Raw genomic sequence first — 13,230 nt, 5'->3', positions numbered from 1 at the left:
CGCTCTGTTTACCAGGGTCCTGGGCTCACAGTGGGTTTCTTGAGGCTTTGGCAAGATGGGCTATTGGCTCTCCGTGCCTCCTTCTTTCTCTTCTTCTCTGCCTTTCTTCCTTCCCTCCTCCTTTCTTTACCCCTCCCCCTTTCTTTCCTCTCTTCCTTCCCTGCTTTTCTCTTTCTTCCTTTGCCCTCAATTCTTTCTTTTCATTCTTTCTTGAACTCTCTCTCTTTCTTCCTCCCTCCCTCCCTTCCATCCCTCCTTCCCTTCCATCCTTCCTTCGTTTCCTCCTTTTTTCCTTTTTCTCTCTTCCTTTTCTCTACCTCTTTCTTTCTTCCTTCGCTTTTCTTCTTATGTACCTCTTTCCTTTTTTCTCTCTCCCTTCTTTCCTTCCATCCCTCCCTCCTTCTTTCCTTTTTCTCCCTCCATCCTTCCTTTTTTCTCCCTCCATCCCTTCCTCCTTTCCTTCCTTCCTTTCTTTTTTCTTCTCTCTATTCTTCCTCTCTTCATCCATCTCTCCTTTTCTTACATGCCTCTTTCCTCCTCTCTCCCTCCTTTCCTCCTTCCCCCCTCCTTTTCTTCCTTCCTTCCCTTCCTCCCTCCCTCATTTCCCTCCTCCCTGCTTCACTTCTTCCTCCCTCCTTTCCTCCCTCTCTCCATACCTCCCCCTTTCCTTTTTTCCAACCTCCTTCCCTCCTTGTTCCTTCCCTCTCTTTCTGCCTTCCTCCCTTCCTTTCCCCCATCCCTCCTTCCTTCCTCCCTCCTGCCCTCCCTGTTCCCTGCCTCCCTCCCTGCCTTCCTCTGTCTCTCCCTTCCTCCACTCCTTAATTTTGGTTTCCACTTCCCGCTCTCACACTTTCAGCCTCTTATCCCGTTACCTCCTTGCTCAGAGCAGCTCTTTCTAACACCTCCCTGCTGCTGGGGGCCCCAGCGCACAGCAAAAGCAGACCTAGCACCAGTTTACTTTTTTTATTATTATTTTTTTGTCTCTTTCAACCTTCCATTTCAGATGAGCTGAAGACCTAGGGGTGAGCAGAGAACCCAGCCCAGGCCTGCGGAGCATCCTGACCGTAATCGTTTTATCTGCTAAGATGCAGCCTTAAAGCAAACCCTTCCATCTGCCACTCCCCTCGCCCCGCTGGCAAATTCCCACCACAATGGGATTCTCACTCACATGACGGATTCTCTGCCTTCAATTCCATATGCTTTTGCCTTTGTTGATGCACAGAAGCTCATTATAGCAAATCATATTTCTGCATAAGAGCTTCAGAAAATGAAGAGAAGTACAGATATGTTCTTTTAAACGTAAATGTAACAGGGCAGTGACTTTCATGTTTTAATGAGTTTTGTCCCCAAGACCATCCCTGCCAAGGGAACAAACTGGGACCCGGGGTGGCCACCCACTTCCCTGCAGTATCCTAGGTTAAGCTCACTCACGTCCTAAGGATTTGACTTTCCAGGTCATGCATGGATTTTTAAATCTTCAACCTTTTCAGCCCTTGACTTGCATTTCTCACTGCACTTCCTATGAAGCGGTTCTTAACTCTTTCTGTGATCCGTGTTCCAAACAGGTGCATATCTTGGTTCCTAGAAAAACAAAATTCGTATGTTGAGCAATCACCCGAACATCTCCTGATCTTCACATTCTAAGGCCTGTTGGGAATTGGTGGGTGGTCGGGTCCCTATTCACACATCTGAGCACAGAGCCTCCCCGGGCATCTTCTTCAGATTCTCCCATATGCCTGAAACACACAGATTGTACCTGGATTTTCCTTCCGTTTCTGAAGTCCACCAACTTGTTCTTTTTCTTTCACTTCTCTTATTTCTTTTTTTCTTTCTTTCCATTTTTTCTTACTTCTTTTCCTTCTATTTATTTTACTTTTCTTCTTTGTTATATGTTATTTCTTTTTCTTTTTTTGCTTTTCTTCTTTTTTCATTTTTCTTTGATTTATTTTTTGAGATGAAGTCTCACTCTGTTGCCCAGGCTACAGTGCAGTGGTGCAATCTTGGCTCACTGCAACCTCCACCTCCTGGGTTCAAGCGATTCTCCTGCCTCAGCCTCCTGAGTAGCTGGGACTATAGGCACACACCACCCCACACCCAGCTAATTTTTGTATTTTTAGTAGAGACGGGGTTTCTCCATGTTGGCCAAGCTGGTCTCGAACTTCTGACCTCAGGTTATCTGCCTGCCTCAGCCTCCCAAAGTGCTGGGATTACAGGCGTGAGCCACTGTGCCTGGCCCTTTTTCTTTTTTCTTATTCCTTTTACTTTTCTTGTTTCTTATTTCTTTTTCTCTTATTTCTTTTTTCTTATTTGTTTTCCTTTTTGCTTTTTCTTTTTTAATCTTACTTATTTTACTTATTTTTCTTTTTTTACTTTTATTCTCCATTTTTCTTCATTCTTTTCCTCTTATTTCTTTGACTTTACTGATTTCTTTTTTTTTTTTTTCTTGTTTTCCTCTTTTTTCATATTCCTTTGCTTTTTTCTTATTTTACTTTTCTTATTTGCCCTCTTGTGGAAATGAGGCACAGCCTCCCTTATGGTTTAGCTGTAGTTCTAGCTGAGCACGGATGGTTTGATCCTCCTGTGTTGGGGCACTGTATGGTGTGAGGGCACAAAACCCTGACCCACATGGGTCTGGTCACCTCACAGAGGTCACCTTTACAGCCCCCCACTCTTTGAAGGATGTGTCCCAAGGTGTCTCAAGTCTGATGCAATGAAAGCTGCCCCCTAGTGACCACAGGACTGAGTCCAGAATGTCCTGTGTGTTTCCCAAAATGTCTGTCCTAACACCATTTAAAGATTAGCCACTGATAGACAGCGATCCGCAGGTATATGGTCTCAGCATTGTCCCCAAGTGCATGGTGTGTGTGTGTATAAATATATATTCACAAAGCATAGGGACCCATTAAAGGCATATTACTTTGCTTAATGGTTCTAATGCTAAAAATGATTTCTAACCTGAAAGAAAAGCACCACGAATTGTTTGAAGTTGACTTGTCAGATGTGGTGTGCTTGGTCTAAGTTTTGACAGGAAGGGTACGTGGGTGGGGGTGTACGGAGCATCTCATGAGACCAGTTCTCCTGAGAGGTCTGTGATATTGGAACTGTTGCCCCAGATGGACTTTGCCCTTGTGAGACTTTATTCTTTTCAATTGACTTTTTCCCTCTTTAAAACTTGCCAGCTTTTATGTAGTGGTTTATAAAATTAACAGGAATAAAAAGAATATCTTTTATGCTTTTTAACCAATGAGGGGGGAGGAGAAATTATTTGTCCTCTGAAATGAATGCACGTTTTCAGTTTCTAGCCAGGACAGTTGGCTGCAAAATGCACCCGTGTTGACAACTTGCCACCAGCAGAACAAATGACATTTGTGCTGAATATTTTCAGATCATTTCGAATGTTCTCCTCTTTGGGGGTTTTTCCTCTCTTTCTTAAATCATAGAACTTGGGCCTCTTTTTGTGGGAGTCATTTAGTGGTTAGGGAAGAACGGCTGAAACCATGAGTTCGTGTAGTATAAACTGGTGAGGCTGCCTCTGCTGCTGTCGTTAAAAGTTACACTCCTGGCTCGGCACGGTGGTTCACACCTGTACTCCCAGCACTTTGGGAGACTGAGGCGGGCAGAGCACGAGGTCAGGAGATTGAGACTATCCTGGCGAACACGGTGAAACCCCGTCTCTACTAAAAATACAAAAAATTAGCCAGGCGTGGTGGCGGGCACCTGTAGTCCCAGCTACTCGGGAGGCTGAGGCAGGAGAATGGCGTGAACCCTGGAGGCGGAGGTTGCAGTGAGCCGCAATCACGCCACTGTATTCTAGCCTGAGTGGCAGAGCGAGACTCTGTCTCAAAAAAAAAAAAAGGTACATTGCTGCACCATACAAACGTGTCCCTTTATGAAGGCATTCGAACCACAGATGGGGCCGTTTTACAAATAGTACGGTCTTTGTGAGTGGGAAACGCATGGCCACAGATTCGATGAGCTGCTTCTGCCGCTTCCCTTTGTGTTGAAAACGTGGGTGTTTCTTCATACCAACACTGGAAAGAAATAAATACATATAGATATGTGCATCTCTTACGCGTTTCCAATTCTGTTGGCTTATGCTGTGCGTCGGAAAAGAAGCGACACCGACAACATTTGGGGAGATGACCCTGTTTGCATTGTGGCATGTTTGAAACATTTTTAAATAGAAATTTGGGAATAGAGGGCCAGGCGCCATGGCTTAGGCCTATAGTCCCAGCACTTTGGGAGGCTGAGGCGGGCGGATCACAAGGTCAGGAAATTGAGACCATCCTGGCTAACACGGTGAAACCCCAACTCTATTAGAAATACAAAAAATTAGCTGGGCATGGTGGTGCATGCCTGTAATCCCAGCTACTCTGGAGGCTGAGGCAGGAGAATCGCTTGAACCCAGGAGGCGGAGGTTGCAATGAGCTGAGATCGTGCCACTGCACTCCAGCCTGGGCGACAGAGCAAAACTCTGTCTCAAAAAAATATTAATAATAATTTTAAAAAAAATAAATTTGGGAATAGAAACAAGACGGGGAAAAATGCTGGAGGAGGAAGAAAACTGGGCACACAAGACCCCTTGGCTCTCTTGTCCTTTGGTGGCCTGGGCGGCTCTTAGTGGTCTGAGTCCTCACTTATCTCACTCTGCATTCTGGGGGAGGTAGAAGGCGGGGTAGGAGAGCCGATTCAACCTGAGAAGGATGATCAGTGGGGGGTATATAAAGAAAGAAAGTCCTGTTTCCCCAGGTACTGAAAAGATGCTAATCTGCTGAGATTCTCTGCATTTATTTTTATTTATTTTAATTTTTATTTTGGGACAGTCTCGCTCTGTCACCCACGCTGGAGTGCAGTGCCATGATCTTGGCTCACTGCAACCTCCGCCTCTTGGGTTCAAGTGATTCTCCTGCCTTAGCCTCCCAAATAGCTGGGACTACAGGTGCACACCACCACGCCCAGCTAATTTTTGTATTTTTAATAGAGACAGGGTTTCACCATGTTGGCCAGGATGGTTTTGATCTCTTGACCTTGTGATCTGCCCACCTGGGCCTCCCAAAGTGCTGGGATTACAGGTGTGAGCCACTGTGCCCAGCCTCTGCATTTGTTTTTATTTATTTATTTTTATTTTGAGACAGTCTCGCCCTGTCACCTAGGCTGGAGTGCAGTAGTGCGATCTCAGCTCACTGCAACCTCCATCTCCTGGGTTCAAACGATCCTCCTGCCTAAGCCTCCTGAGTAGCTGGAAGTACAGGTGCACACCACCACACCCAGCTAAATTTTGTATTTTTTAGTAGAGACGGGGTTTCACCATGTTGGCCAGGCTGGTCTCGAACTCCTGACCTCAAGTGATCCACCTGCCTCAGCTTCCCAAAGTGCTGGGATTACAGGCGTGAGCCACCGCACCCAGCCGTGTGCATTTGTTTGATGAGTTTGGGGGCAGTTATTAAGAATCTTATTTTCATAGATGCATGTACTTTTATTTGTATATGTATAGAAAGGGCTTCCATGTGCGTGTTCCTCAGTGTTTAGGGAGAAGAAAGCAACCCTTAAAATAGAGGAAAATAAAGCTGCTTGGATTACCCTGTTGAAGTTTATCTCTGCCTGTGCCATGCATGCAAAAATACTGGCAGCCGGGCGCGATGGCTCATACCTGTAATCCCAGCACTTTGGGAGGCCGAGGCGGATGGATCACAAGGTCAGGAGATCGAGGCCATCCTGGCTAACACAGTGAAACCCTATCTCTACTAAAAATACAAAAAATTAGCTGGGTGTGGTGGCGGGTGCCTGTAGTCCCAGCTATTTGGGAGGCTGAGGCAGGAGAATAGCGTGAACCCGGGAGGCGGAGCTTGCAGTGAGCGGAGATGGCACCACTGCGCTCCAACCTGGGTGACAGAGCAAGACTCCGTCTCATACAAAAAGAAAAAGAAAAAATACTGGCAAAGTCTTCACTGAGTTGAGTGTTAGACTCCATATTCCCAGTGGGTCTTGGGGTTCAGAACTGAGTGCTCTCATCCAAGCAATAGGAGCGTCAACCTCAGGAAAGCCCAAGTATTTTGTGTGTATTTTGAGGAGAGGGTTCTCTGTTGCACTGAGCCTCTCTGTGTGTTTTCTTCTTGTTTTCAGCAGAACAAGGGGAGGTGGACATGGAGAGCCACCAGAACGCCAATGCAGAGCCAGCTGGTAAGAAGGACGGGGAACAGCGGTTCGCACACGTGGCCAGTGTTCCCATTTTATCTTCTCCATGCTCTCCCAACTTGCTGTCCTGCTCACATTCTCAAATTTGGTTGCATGGCTTTGAAGGTCTTCCTTTATGTCTCGTTGCTTTTGAGGGATACTTTCAAGAGACAATGAATGTATAAACTTCCTAGGGCCTGGGCCTTCAGAGAAGACCTATATGTGCCTAAGTCTCTGTTTAACAAAATATTAAGGAAGTTTTCCCAGGAGTTCGAGACCAGCCTGGTCAACATGGTGAAACCCCGTCTCTACTAAAAATACAAAATTAGCTGGGTGTGGTGGTGGGCGCCTGTAATCCCACCTACTTGGGAGGCTAAGGCAGAAGAATCACTTGAACCCCAGAGGTAGAGGTTGCAGTGAGCCGAGATCGTGCCACTGCACTCCAGCCTGGATGACACAGTGAGACTATTTCAAAAAAAAAAAGTTCCAAGTGGCACACGATTGTTGCATCATCAGGAAGTCCACAGCTGGCTGGCGTGCACTGGGAATTAAAAGTCCTCCTGAAATGTATCTCCTGAAATATAACTTGTCAAGTTTTGCTGTCAACTTTTTTTTGTTGTTAGAGATAGGGTCTCACTTTGTCGCCCAAGCTGGAGTGCAGCGGCATGATCATAGCTTACTGCAGCCCTGACCTCCTGGGCTCAAGGGATCCTCCCACCTCAGCCTCCTGATTGTCTGGAACCACAGGCGTGCACCACCATGCCCGACTGATTTGTTTTTTTATTTTGTGGAGACAAGGTCTCACTAGGTTGGCAGACAGGGTGTCACTATGTTGCCCATCCTGACCTCAAGCAGCCCTCCCACCTCAGCTTCCCAAAGTGCTGGGATTCCAGGCGTGAACGACCGCACCCAGCCTGCTATCACTTTCTACAACTCCTCTCAACCAGGTGGAAAATGTGGTTAAGAAGAGACTATTTAATTCGTGAGAAGCTTCTCAGGGTAAAAGGCATTTTGCCATTAGAAGCACTTTTGAAAATGGCAAGAAAAGGCCAGGCGCGGTGGCTCAACCCTGTAATCCCAGCACTTTGGGAGGCCGAGACGGGTGGATCACAAGGTCAGGAGATCGAGACCATCCTGGCTAACACGGTGAAACCCCGTCTCTACTAAAAATACAAAAAATTAGCCGGGCATGGTGGCGGGCGCCTGTAGTGGCTGAGGCAGGAGAATGGCGTGAACCTGGGAGGCGGAGCTTGCAGTGAGCTGAAATCCGGCCACTGCACTCCAGCCTGGGCGACAGAGCAAGACTCCGTCTCAAAAAAAAAAAACAAAAAAAAACAAAACAAACAAAAAAAAGAAAATGGCAAGAAAGACACTTCTGTGTGTATATATGTGCGTGTGTTTTGTCTTTCATTTGTACATAATTGGAACCTTCTCATTTGCCTGAGAGATGCAACGTTTATTTTTAATAGGAGCTGTCAAATTGAGATGTATTTTTAGTGAAATGATTTAAAGTATTTTAATTTTTTTTCTTTTTGAGATGGAGTCTCTCTCTGTCGCCAGAGTGCAGTGGTGCGACCTTTGTTCACTGCAGCCCCCGCCTCCCGGGTTGAAGTGAGTCTCCTTCCTCAGCCTCCTGAGTAGCTGGAACCACAGGCACCTACCGTCATGCCCCACTAATTTTCTTTCTATTTTCAGTAGAGACCGGGCTTTCACCATGTTTTCCAGACTGGTCTCGAACTCCTGACCTCAAGTGATCTGCCCACCTTGGCCTCCCAAAGTGCTGGGATTACAGGCATGGGCCACCATGCCTGGCATTCAGTTTTAAAGATAGAGACTTCTAGAAAGTTAAGTGTCTCACCAGACGCGGTGGCTCATGCCTGTAATCCCAACATTTTGGGAGGCCGAGGCGGGCGGATCACCTGAGGTTGGGAGTTCGAGACCAACCTGACCAATATGGAGAAACCCTGTCTCTACTTTAAAAAAAAAAAAAAAAAAATTAGCCACGGGTGGTGGCACATGCCTGTAATTCCAGCTATTTGGAAGCCTGAGGCAGGAGAATCGCTTGAACCCGGGAGGCGGGGGTTGTGGTGAGCCAAGATCGTGCCATTGCACTCCAGCCTGGGCAACAAGAGCACAACTCTGTCTCAAAAATAATAATAATAATAATAAAAGAAAGTTAGTGTCTTGTTGACTGCTCTTTCGAGTCAGGGAAAGATGTTTAGAACAAGCTATATCTTGAAGAGAAAAGGAAGCTTTCTTCTGCCCACTAATGAAGTTGTCTGGCTTCATTAGCCAGTACATTGGTATATATGTGTGGGGCCCTCATTACCTGAAGGGCTTGGCATTCCAGTGTTTTCTGCCAGCCTCTTTGAAAGAAAAATACCATTGTTCTTAATTCCTTCTTCCAAATCCCAGCTTCTCCCTCCAAAGTAATTTTAAGACTGGCATGCAGAATAAAGTTTCCAAAACTTAAATGAACGGACCAGAAAATCTCAGCCTGGCGTAATTGCAAATCAGTAAAAACTGCACACTCTCATTTAGAAGATTTATTCTTCCATTTGGTAAGTTATAGGCATTTGTTACTGTCTCTGTGACGTCGTTAGTGGAAATTGCCTTCTGCCATTTTCCTTCTGCTTTTTCTGCAGTATCCTTTTTTTTTTTATATATGAATGGCATCATTCAGTGAAATCGATTGAGTTGATTGAGAGTTAGGGTTTTGCTTTTTCGTGATGAGTTTTGGGCCCATTTTTCTTATGCAGAAATAAAACCACCGGCTCCTGAAAGTTTTAGGAACTGTGTCCACGTGAGTGCTCAGGGAACTGGGAATGACTTTCTCTTCTCTCTGTCTCTCACAGTTCAGCGTACTCTTTTAGAGAAATAGAAGATTGTCGGCAGAAACAGCCCAGGCGTTGGCGGCAGGGTTAGAACAGCTGCCTGAGGCTCCTCCCCGAAGGACACTTGCGTGAGAGCAGAGACGGAGGCCTTCTGTTCACGGCGGATTCTTTGTTTCAATCTTGCCATGTGCTTTGCTTGTTGTTGCTGGGTGGATGATGTTTACTAACGATGAAACATCCAAAGGGGGATAGGCACTCGGACTCCCATTCTCCAAGGCCCGGGGGAGAGGGGTTTCCCATGGGATGTGAAAGGCTGGCCATTATTAAGTCCCCGTAACTCAAATGTCAACCCCACCGAGGCACCCCCCCGTCCCCCAGAATCTCGGCTGTTTACAAATCACGTGTCCATTGAGCACGTCTGAAACTTCCCTGGTAGCCCTGACGTTTTTTTTTTTTTTTATTAAAATAAGGTAAGCCCTTCAATTTGTTTCTTCAATATTTCTTTCATTTGTAGGGATATTTCTTTTTCATGTCAGACTAATAAAAAGAAATTAGAAACCACGGACTTTTTTTTTTTTTTTTTTTTTTTTTTTACTTAAATGTTTTGCTGTGGGTGGATGTTAAAGAAGGCTGTGGTAATTTACAGGATGGGTTCCAAGTTCTTTTTCTGGGGCTTTAAGGCAAATTTTCAGCCTAAGTGTTAGCTCTTTATTTCCAAAATGTCCTTGTTGGGCTCTTTTCCTTTCCCGTGTCCTGCCACATTGGGACAGGTGCTCTTCTGCACCCAGATACTCCCAGCCAGATACTCTTCTCCATCCAGATACTTTGTTTCCAGATACTCTCCCCGCAGCTAGGTACCCTGCCCCGAGTCCAGATACTTCCTGCTTCCAGATACTCCTGTATATTCAGATACTCATCTGAATCCAGCTACTCCCTACATCCAGATACTCTCCTCCATCTAGATAGTCCCTGTTTCCAGATAATCTCCCTGCAGCTAGGTACCCCCTCGAGTCCCGATGCTCCCTGCTTCCAGATGCTTCTATATATTCAGATACTCGTCTGAATCCAGATACTCCCTACATCCAGATACTCTCCTCCATCCAGATTTTGGTTTATAGCCAGGTGCTTCCTGCATCCAGATACTGCCTGCATTTTGGTACCCCCACTGAGTTCACATACTCCCTGCGTCCAGTTATTCCCCTGAATCCAGATACTCTATGAATCTAGGTACTTACTGCATTCAGATACTCCTTACATCCAGGTACTCTCCTCCATTGAGATACTCCCTATATCTGGATACTCCCTGCATCCAGATGTTCCTTTCATCCAAATACTGTCTTCCATTCAGATACTCCCTTTCATCCAATTACTCCCTTCCATCTAGATACTCTCCTTCATCCAAATACTCCCATCCACTCTCCTCTATCCACATACTCCCTTCCAGATACTCTCTCTCATCCAGATACTCCCTTGTATCCAGGTACTCCCTGCATCCAGATGCCCCCTGCATCCAGATACTCCCATCCAGGTACTCCCTTCCATTCAGTTACTCTCCTGTACCTACATACTCCCTTCCTTCTAGATACTCTCCTCTATCCAGATAATCCCTTTCATCTAGATACTTTCTTCCATCCAGTTGCTCTCTTCTATTCATGTATGCTTTTCCTTCCACACACCCCCTTCCAGATATTTTCCTCCATCTGAATACTCCCTTCTATCCAGATACTCCCTCCCATCCAGTTACTCTCCTCCGTCCAGATACTCCCTTGTATCCAGGAACTCCCTGCATCCAGATGTTCCATGCATCCAGATATTCTCTGTATCCAGCTACCCCCTGTATCCAGGTACCCTCTGAGTCCAGATACTCCCTGCTTCCAGTACTTCCCTGCATCCAGGTACTTCCTGCATCCTGATACTCACCTGCACCTAGATACTTCCCTGCGTTGTCTTGAGTTTCATATGGGTTGAATATCACAAATTTACGAACAGTCTGTCCAGTCTTTACACAGTGTGGAACTACTTCGATGTGAAGGTTGGGTTTAATGTGGGGGTAACAGCCTTGTGGCTGAGAAAACCCTCGTACCCTTTCTAACAAGTTGGGATTAACTGAAAGCCTGTTCTCTTCTCTACAATACATGACAACTCTTCCACATTGAGAATTGTTTCCCCATTAAGGCTTTCAAAATACATGTCTCTATGAAAGCTTGGAGAGGGCTTCACTTGCATTTTGTGCTAATCTTATAGAGATCTAAAGTCCTGATATTCGGAATGGGATTGACATCATAAACTTTCCTCCACCGGAAAATGAGGATATCACCAGTATGTCCTCTGTCGCACAGGCAGGCTAACGTGAAGCTGTTAAAATAGTCATGCAGAGAAAGGCAATTGCAAGGGAATGTTCATTTTGCCACTGATGACGGTGTTAAAAACTGCTGCACGTCACAAAAGCTAGGTTTCCCATGAATCTGTCTATGCAAAGGTGTGGTGTTACCATACCCGTGTCAAAAATCGTCTGATTTGGGGGAAGAGGTTGGATGAAGAAGTCAGTCATAAATGCTGGGTCTTTCCCATTTCTAAGCTCAGAAACTCTGCCTTCAATTTCAGTTCTGGTTGGGGGTCATCCGGGCAGTCTCCCTGCTGTTGAGGATGCAACACCTTTTCACCTGGCTTTTTCTGGCATTGGAGTTATTTCTTCTGATTTTGATACTAGTGGTAACTTGGAGTGTGTGAAATCGGGTGAATACAGTGGCGGGAACCCCTTGGTTATTTATCTTACCCTTTCATTGCTTCCTTGAGCAAATACCTATAGGATGCCACCTGTGGTGCAGGTGTGTGGAGATGACCTTCTAGATTCTCCAGGATGTATTGACACATCACAAATGCCTCATCCTGTCCACCCTTGAGGGGGCCGACCACGGATGTGAATGTTTAATTTTTTAAGGATACTGTCAGTCCATTCCCCATAGAAGTTTCGCAAGTGCCTGGGACTTGAATGATGTCTCAGATCTGTTTCCTAAGAGCCCTACAAACTCTCTGATTATTGCCAATCTCTTAGTTGAAAAATGATATCAAATGGACTCTCTTCATAAAATCATCTGCGTTCCATTTCTGGAAAACATTTGAATTGCCCTTTGTTTTTATACGGGTGTTGGGTCCTTTTCTTATTGATCTATAGGGGACTGTTTACATATGAAAGGTAGTGCCCTTAGTAGGTGGTACATATTCTTTTTCACTTAATCCTTAGTCTGGTGAATCTTCAAGGGCCGAAAGCTGGATTAACCAGCATGCCTGGCCACTTTGCGGAGTGACCATCACTTGTTATAAAGTTAGAGGGTGGTGTTTCTAGTCTGCCCCAATGAAGCATCAAGAATTGTCTTCGAGGTCAGATTCTTCACACCAACTAACTTTAGAATAATAAAAAGAAAAAATACATTGAATCTGTTGTCATTCTATGAATAACATTGACATTTTTGTAAGTATTATAATCATACTATCCACAGAAACGGCTCATTAAACAAGAAGCAGAATAATAAAAAGAATAGTTAAAAAAAGGGTTTTTTTTTTTAAAGATATGTCAAATTAGGGCTTATTTATAAACAAATCTATACTTCCAAGAAATGTGTCAACAAGACTTATTTTTTTGTGGAGAGTGGATGTCCATCTTTGTAGATGATTCATTTTAATTTCTCATGGACATAAAAATAAACATGATTTTATTGAAAGTGGGTTATTTGAAAAATAAAGTTTAAATTATATGGCTTGTTGGATCATTAAATACCTGGGTAAAACAACTCTTTGTTTCATTATTTTGGAACTTCTATGTAAAGAAAGTCCAATGATTTGGGGAATGATGATTAAAAAGTTATTTAAGGGCTGGGCCCGGCGGCTCACACCTGTAATCCCAGCACTTTTGGAGGCCTTGGCAGGCAGATCACTTGAGGTCAGGAGTTTGAGACCAGCCTGGCCAACGTGGTGAAATCCCGACTCTACTAAAAATAGAAAAATTAGCCAGGTGTGGTGATGCACGCCTGTAGTCCCAGCTACTTGGGAGGCTGAGGCAGGAGAATCACTTGAACCCAGGAGGCGGAGGTTGCAGTGGGCTAAGATCGCCCCACTGTACTCCAGCCTGGGTGAAAGAGCAAGACTCTGTCTCAAAAAAAATAAAAAAAGAAGAAAAAAAAAAGAAAGAAATGTTATTTAAGGACTAATAGAACATAGAATA

At 45.0% G+C, this 13,230-nt stretch overlaps 1 protein-coding gene across 4 annotated transcripts in view; it reads left to right on the top strand.

Moving 5' to 3' along the window:
* LOC119623714 (CD99 antigen) overlaps positions 1 to 9,569 on the top strand; it is a 49,692-nt gene extending 40,123 nt beyond the window's left edge. The window contains exons 9-11 of one of the 4 annotated variants that reach the window (XR_012092092.1): positions 1,004 to 1,022; positions 6,127 to 6,180; positions 9,030 to 9,569. Coding sequence is in view for 3 of the 4 variants with exons in the window: in XM_073013902.1 (XP_072870003.1) it covers positions 6,124 to 6,180; positions 9,030 to 9,055 (83 nt within the window). In the remaining variant the exon portion in view is untranslated. Of the gene's footprint in view, positions 1 to 1,003; positions 1,023 to 6,123; positions 6,181 to 9,029 lie in introns of those variants that run through there. The other 3 variants (XM_073013900.1, XM_073013902.1, XM_073013901.1) reach the window with 3 other exon arrangements.
* Positions 9,570 to 13,230: the final 3,661 nt, after the last annotated feature.

This window comes from Chlorocebus sabaeus, chromosome X (genome assembly GCF_047675955.1).
Source record: "Chlorocebus sabaeus isolate Y175 chromosome X, mChlSab1.0.hap1, whole genome shotgun sequence".
In the NCBI taxonomy this organism is placed as follows: domain Eukaryota; kingdom Metazoa; phylum Chordata; class Mammalia; order Primates; family Cercopithecidae; genus Chlorocebus; species Chlorocebus sabaeus.
The sequence above is the reverse complement of the archived record's forward strand: the minus strand, read 5'-3'. Positions and strand labels throughout refer to the sequence as shown.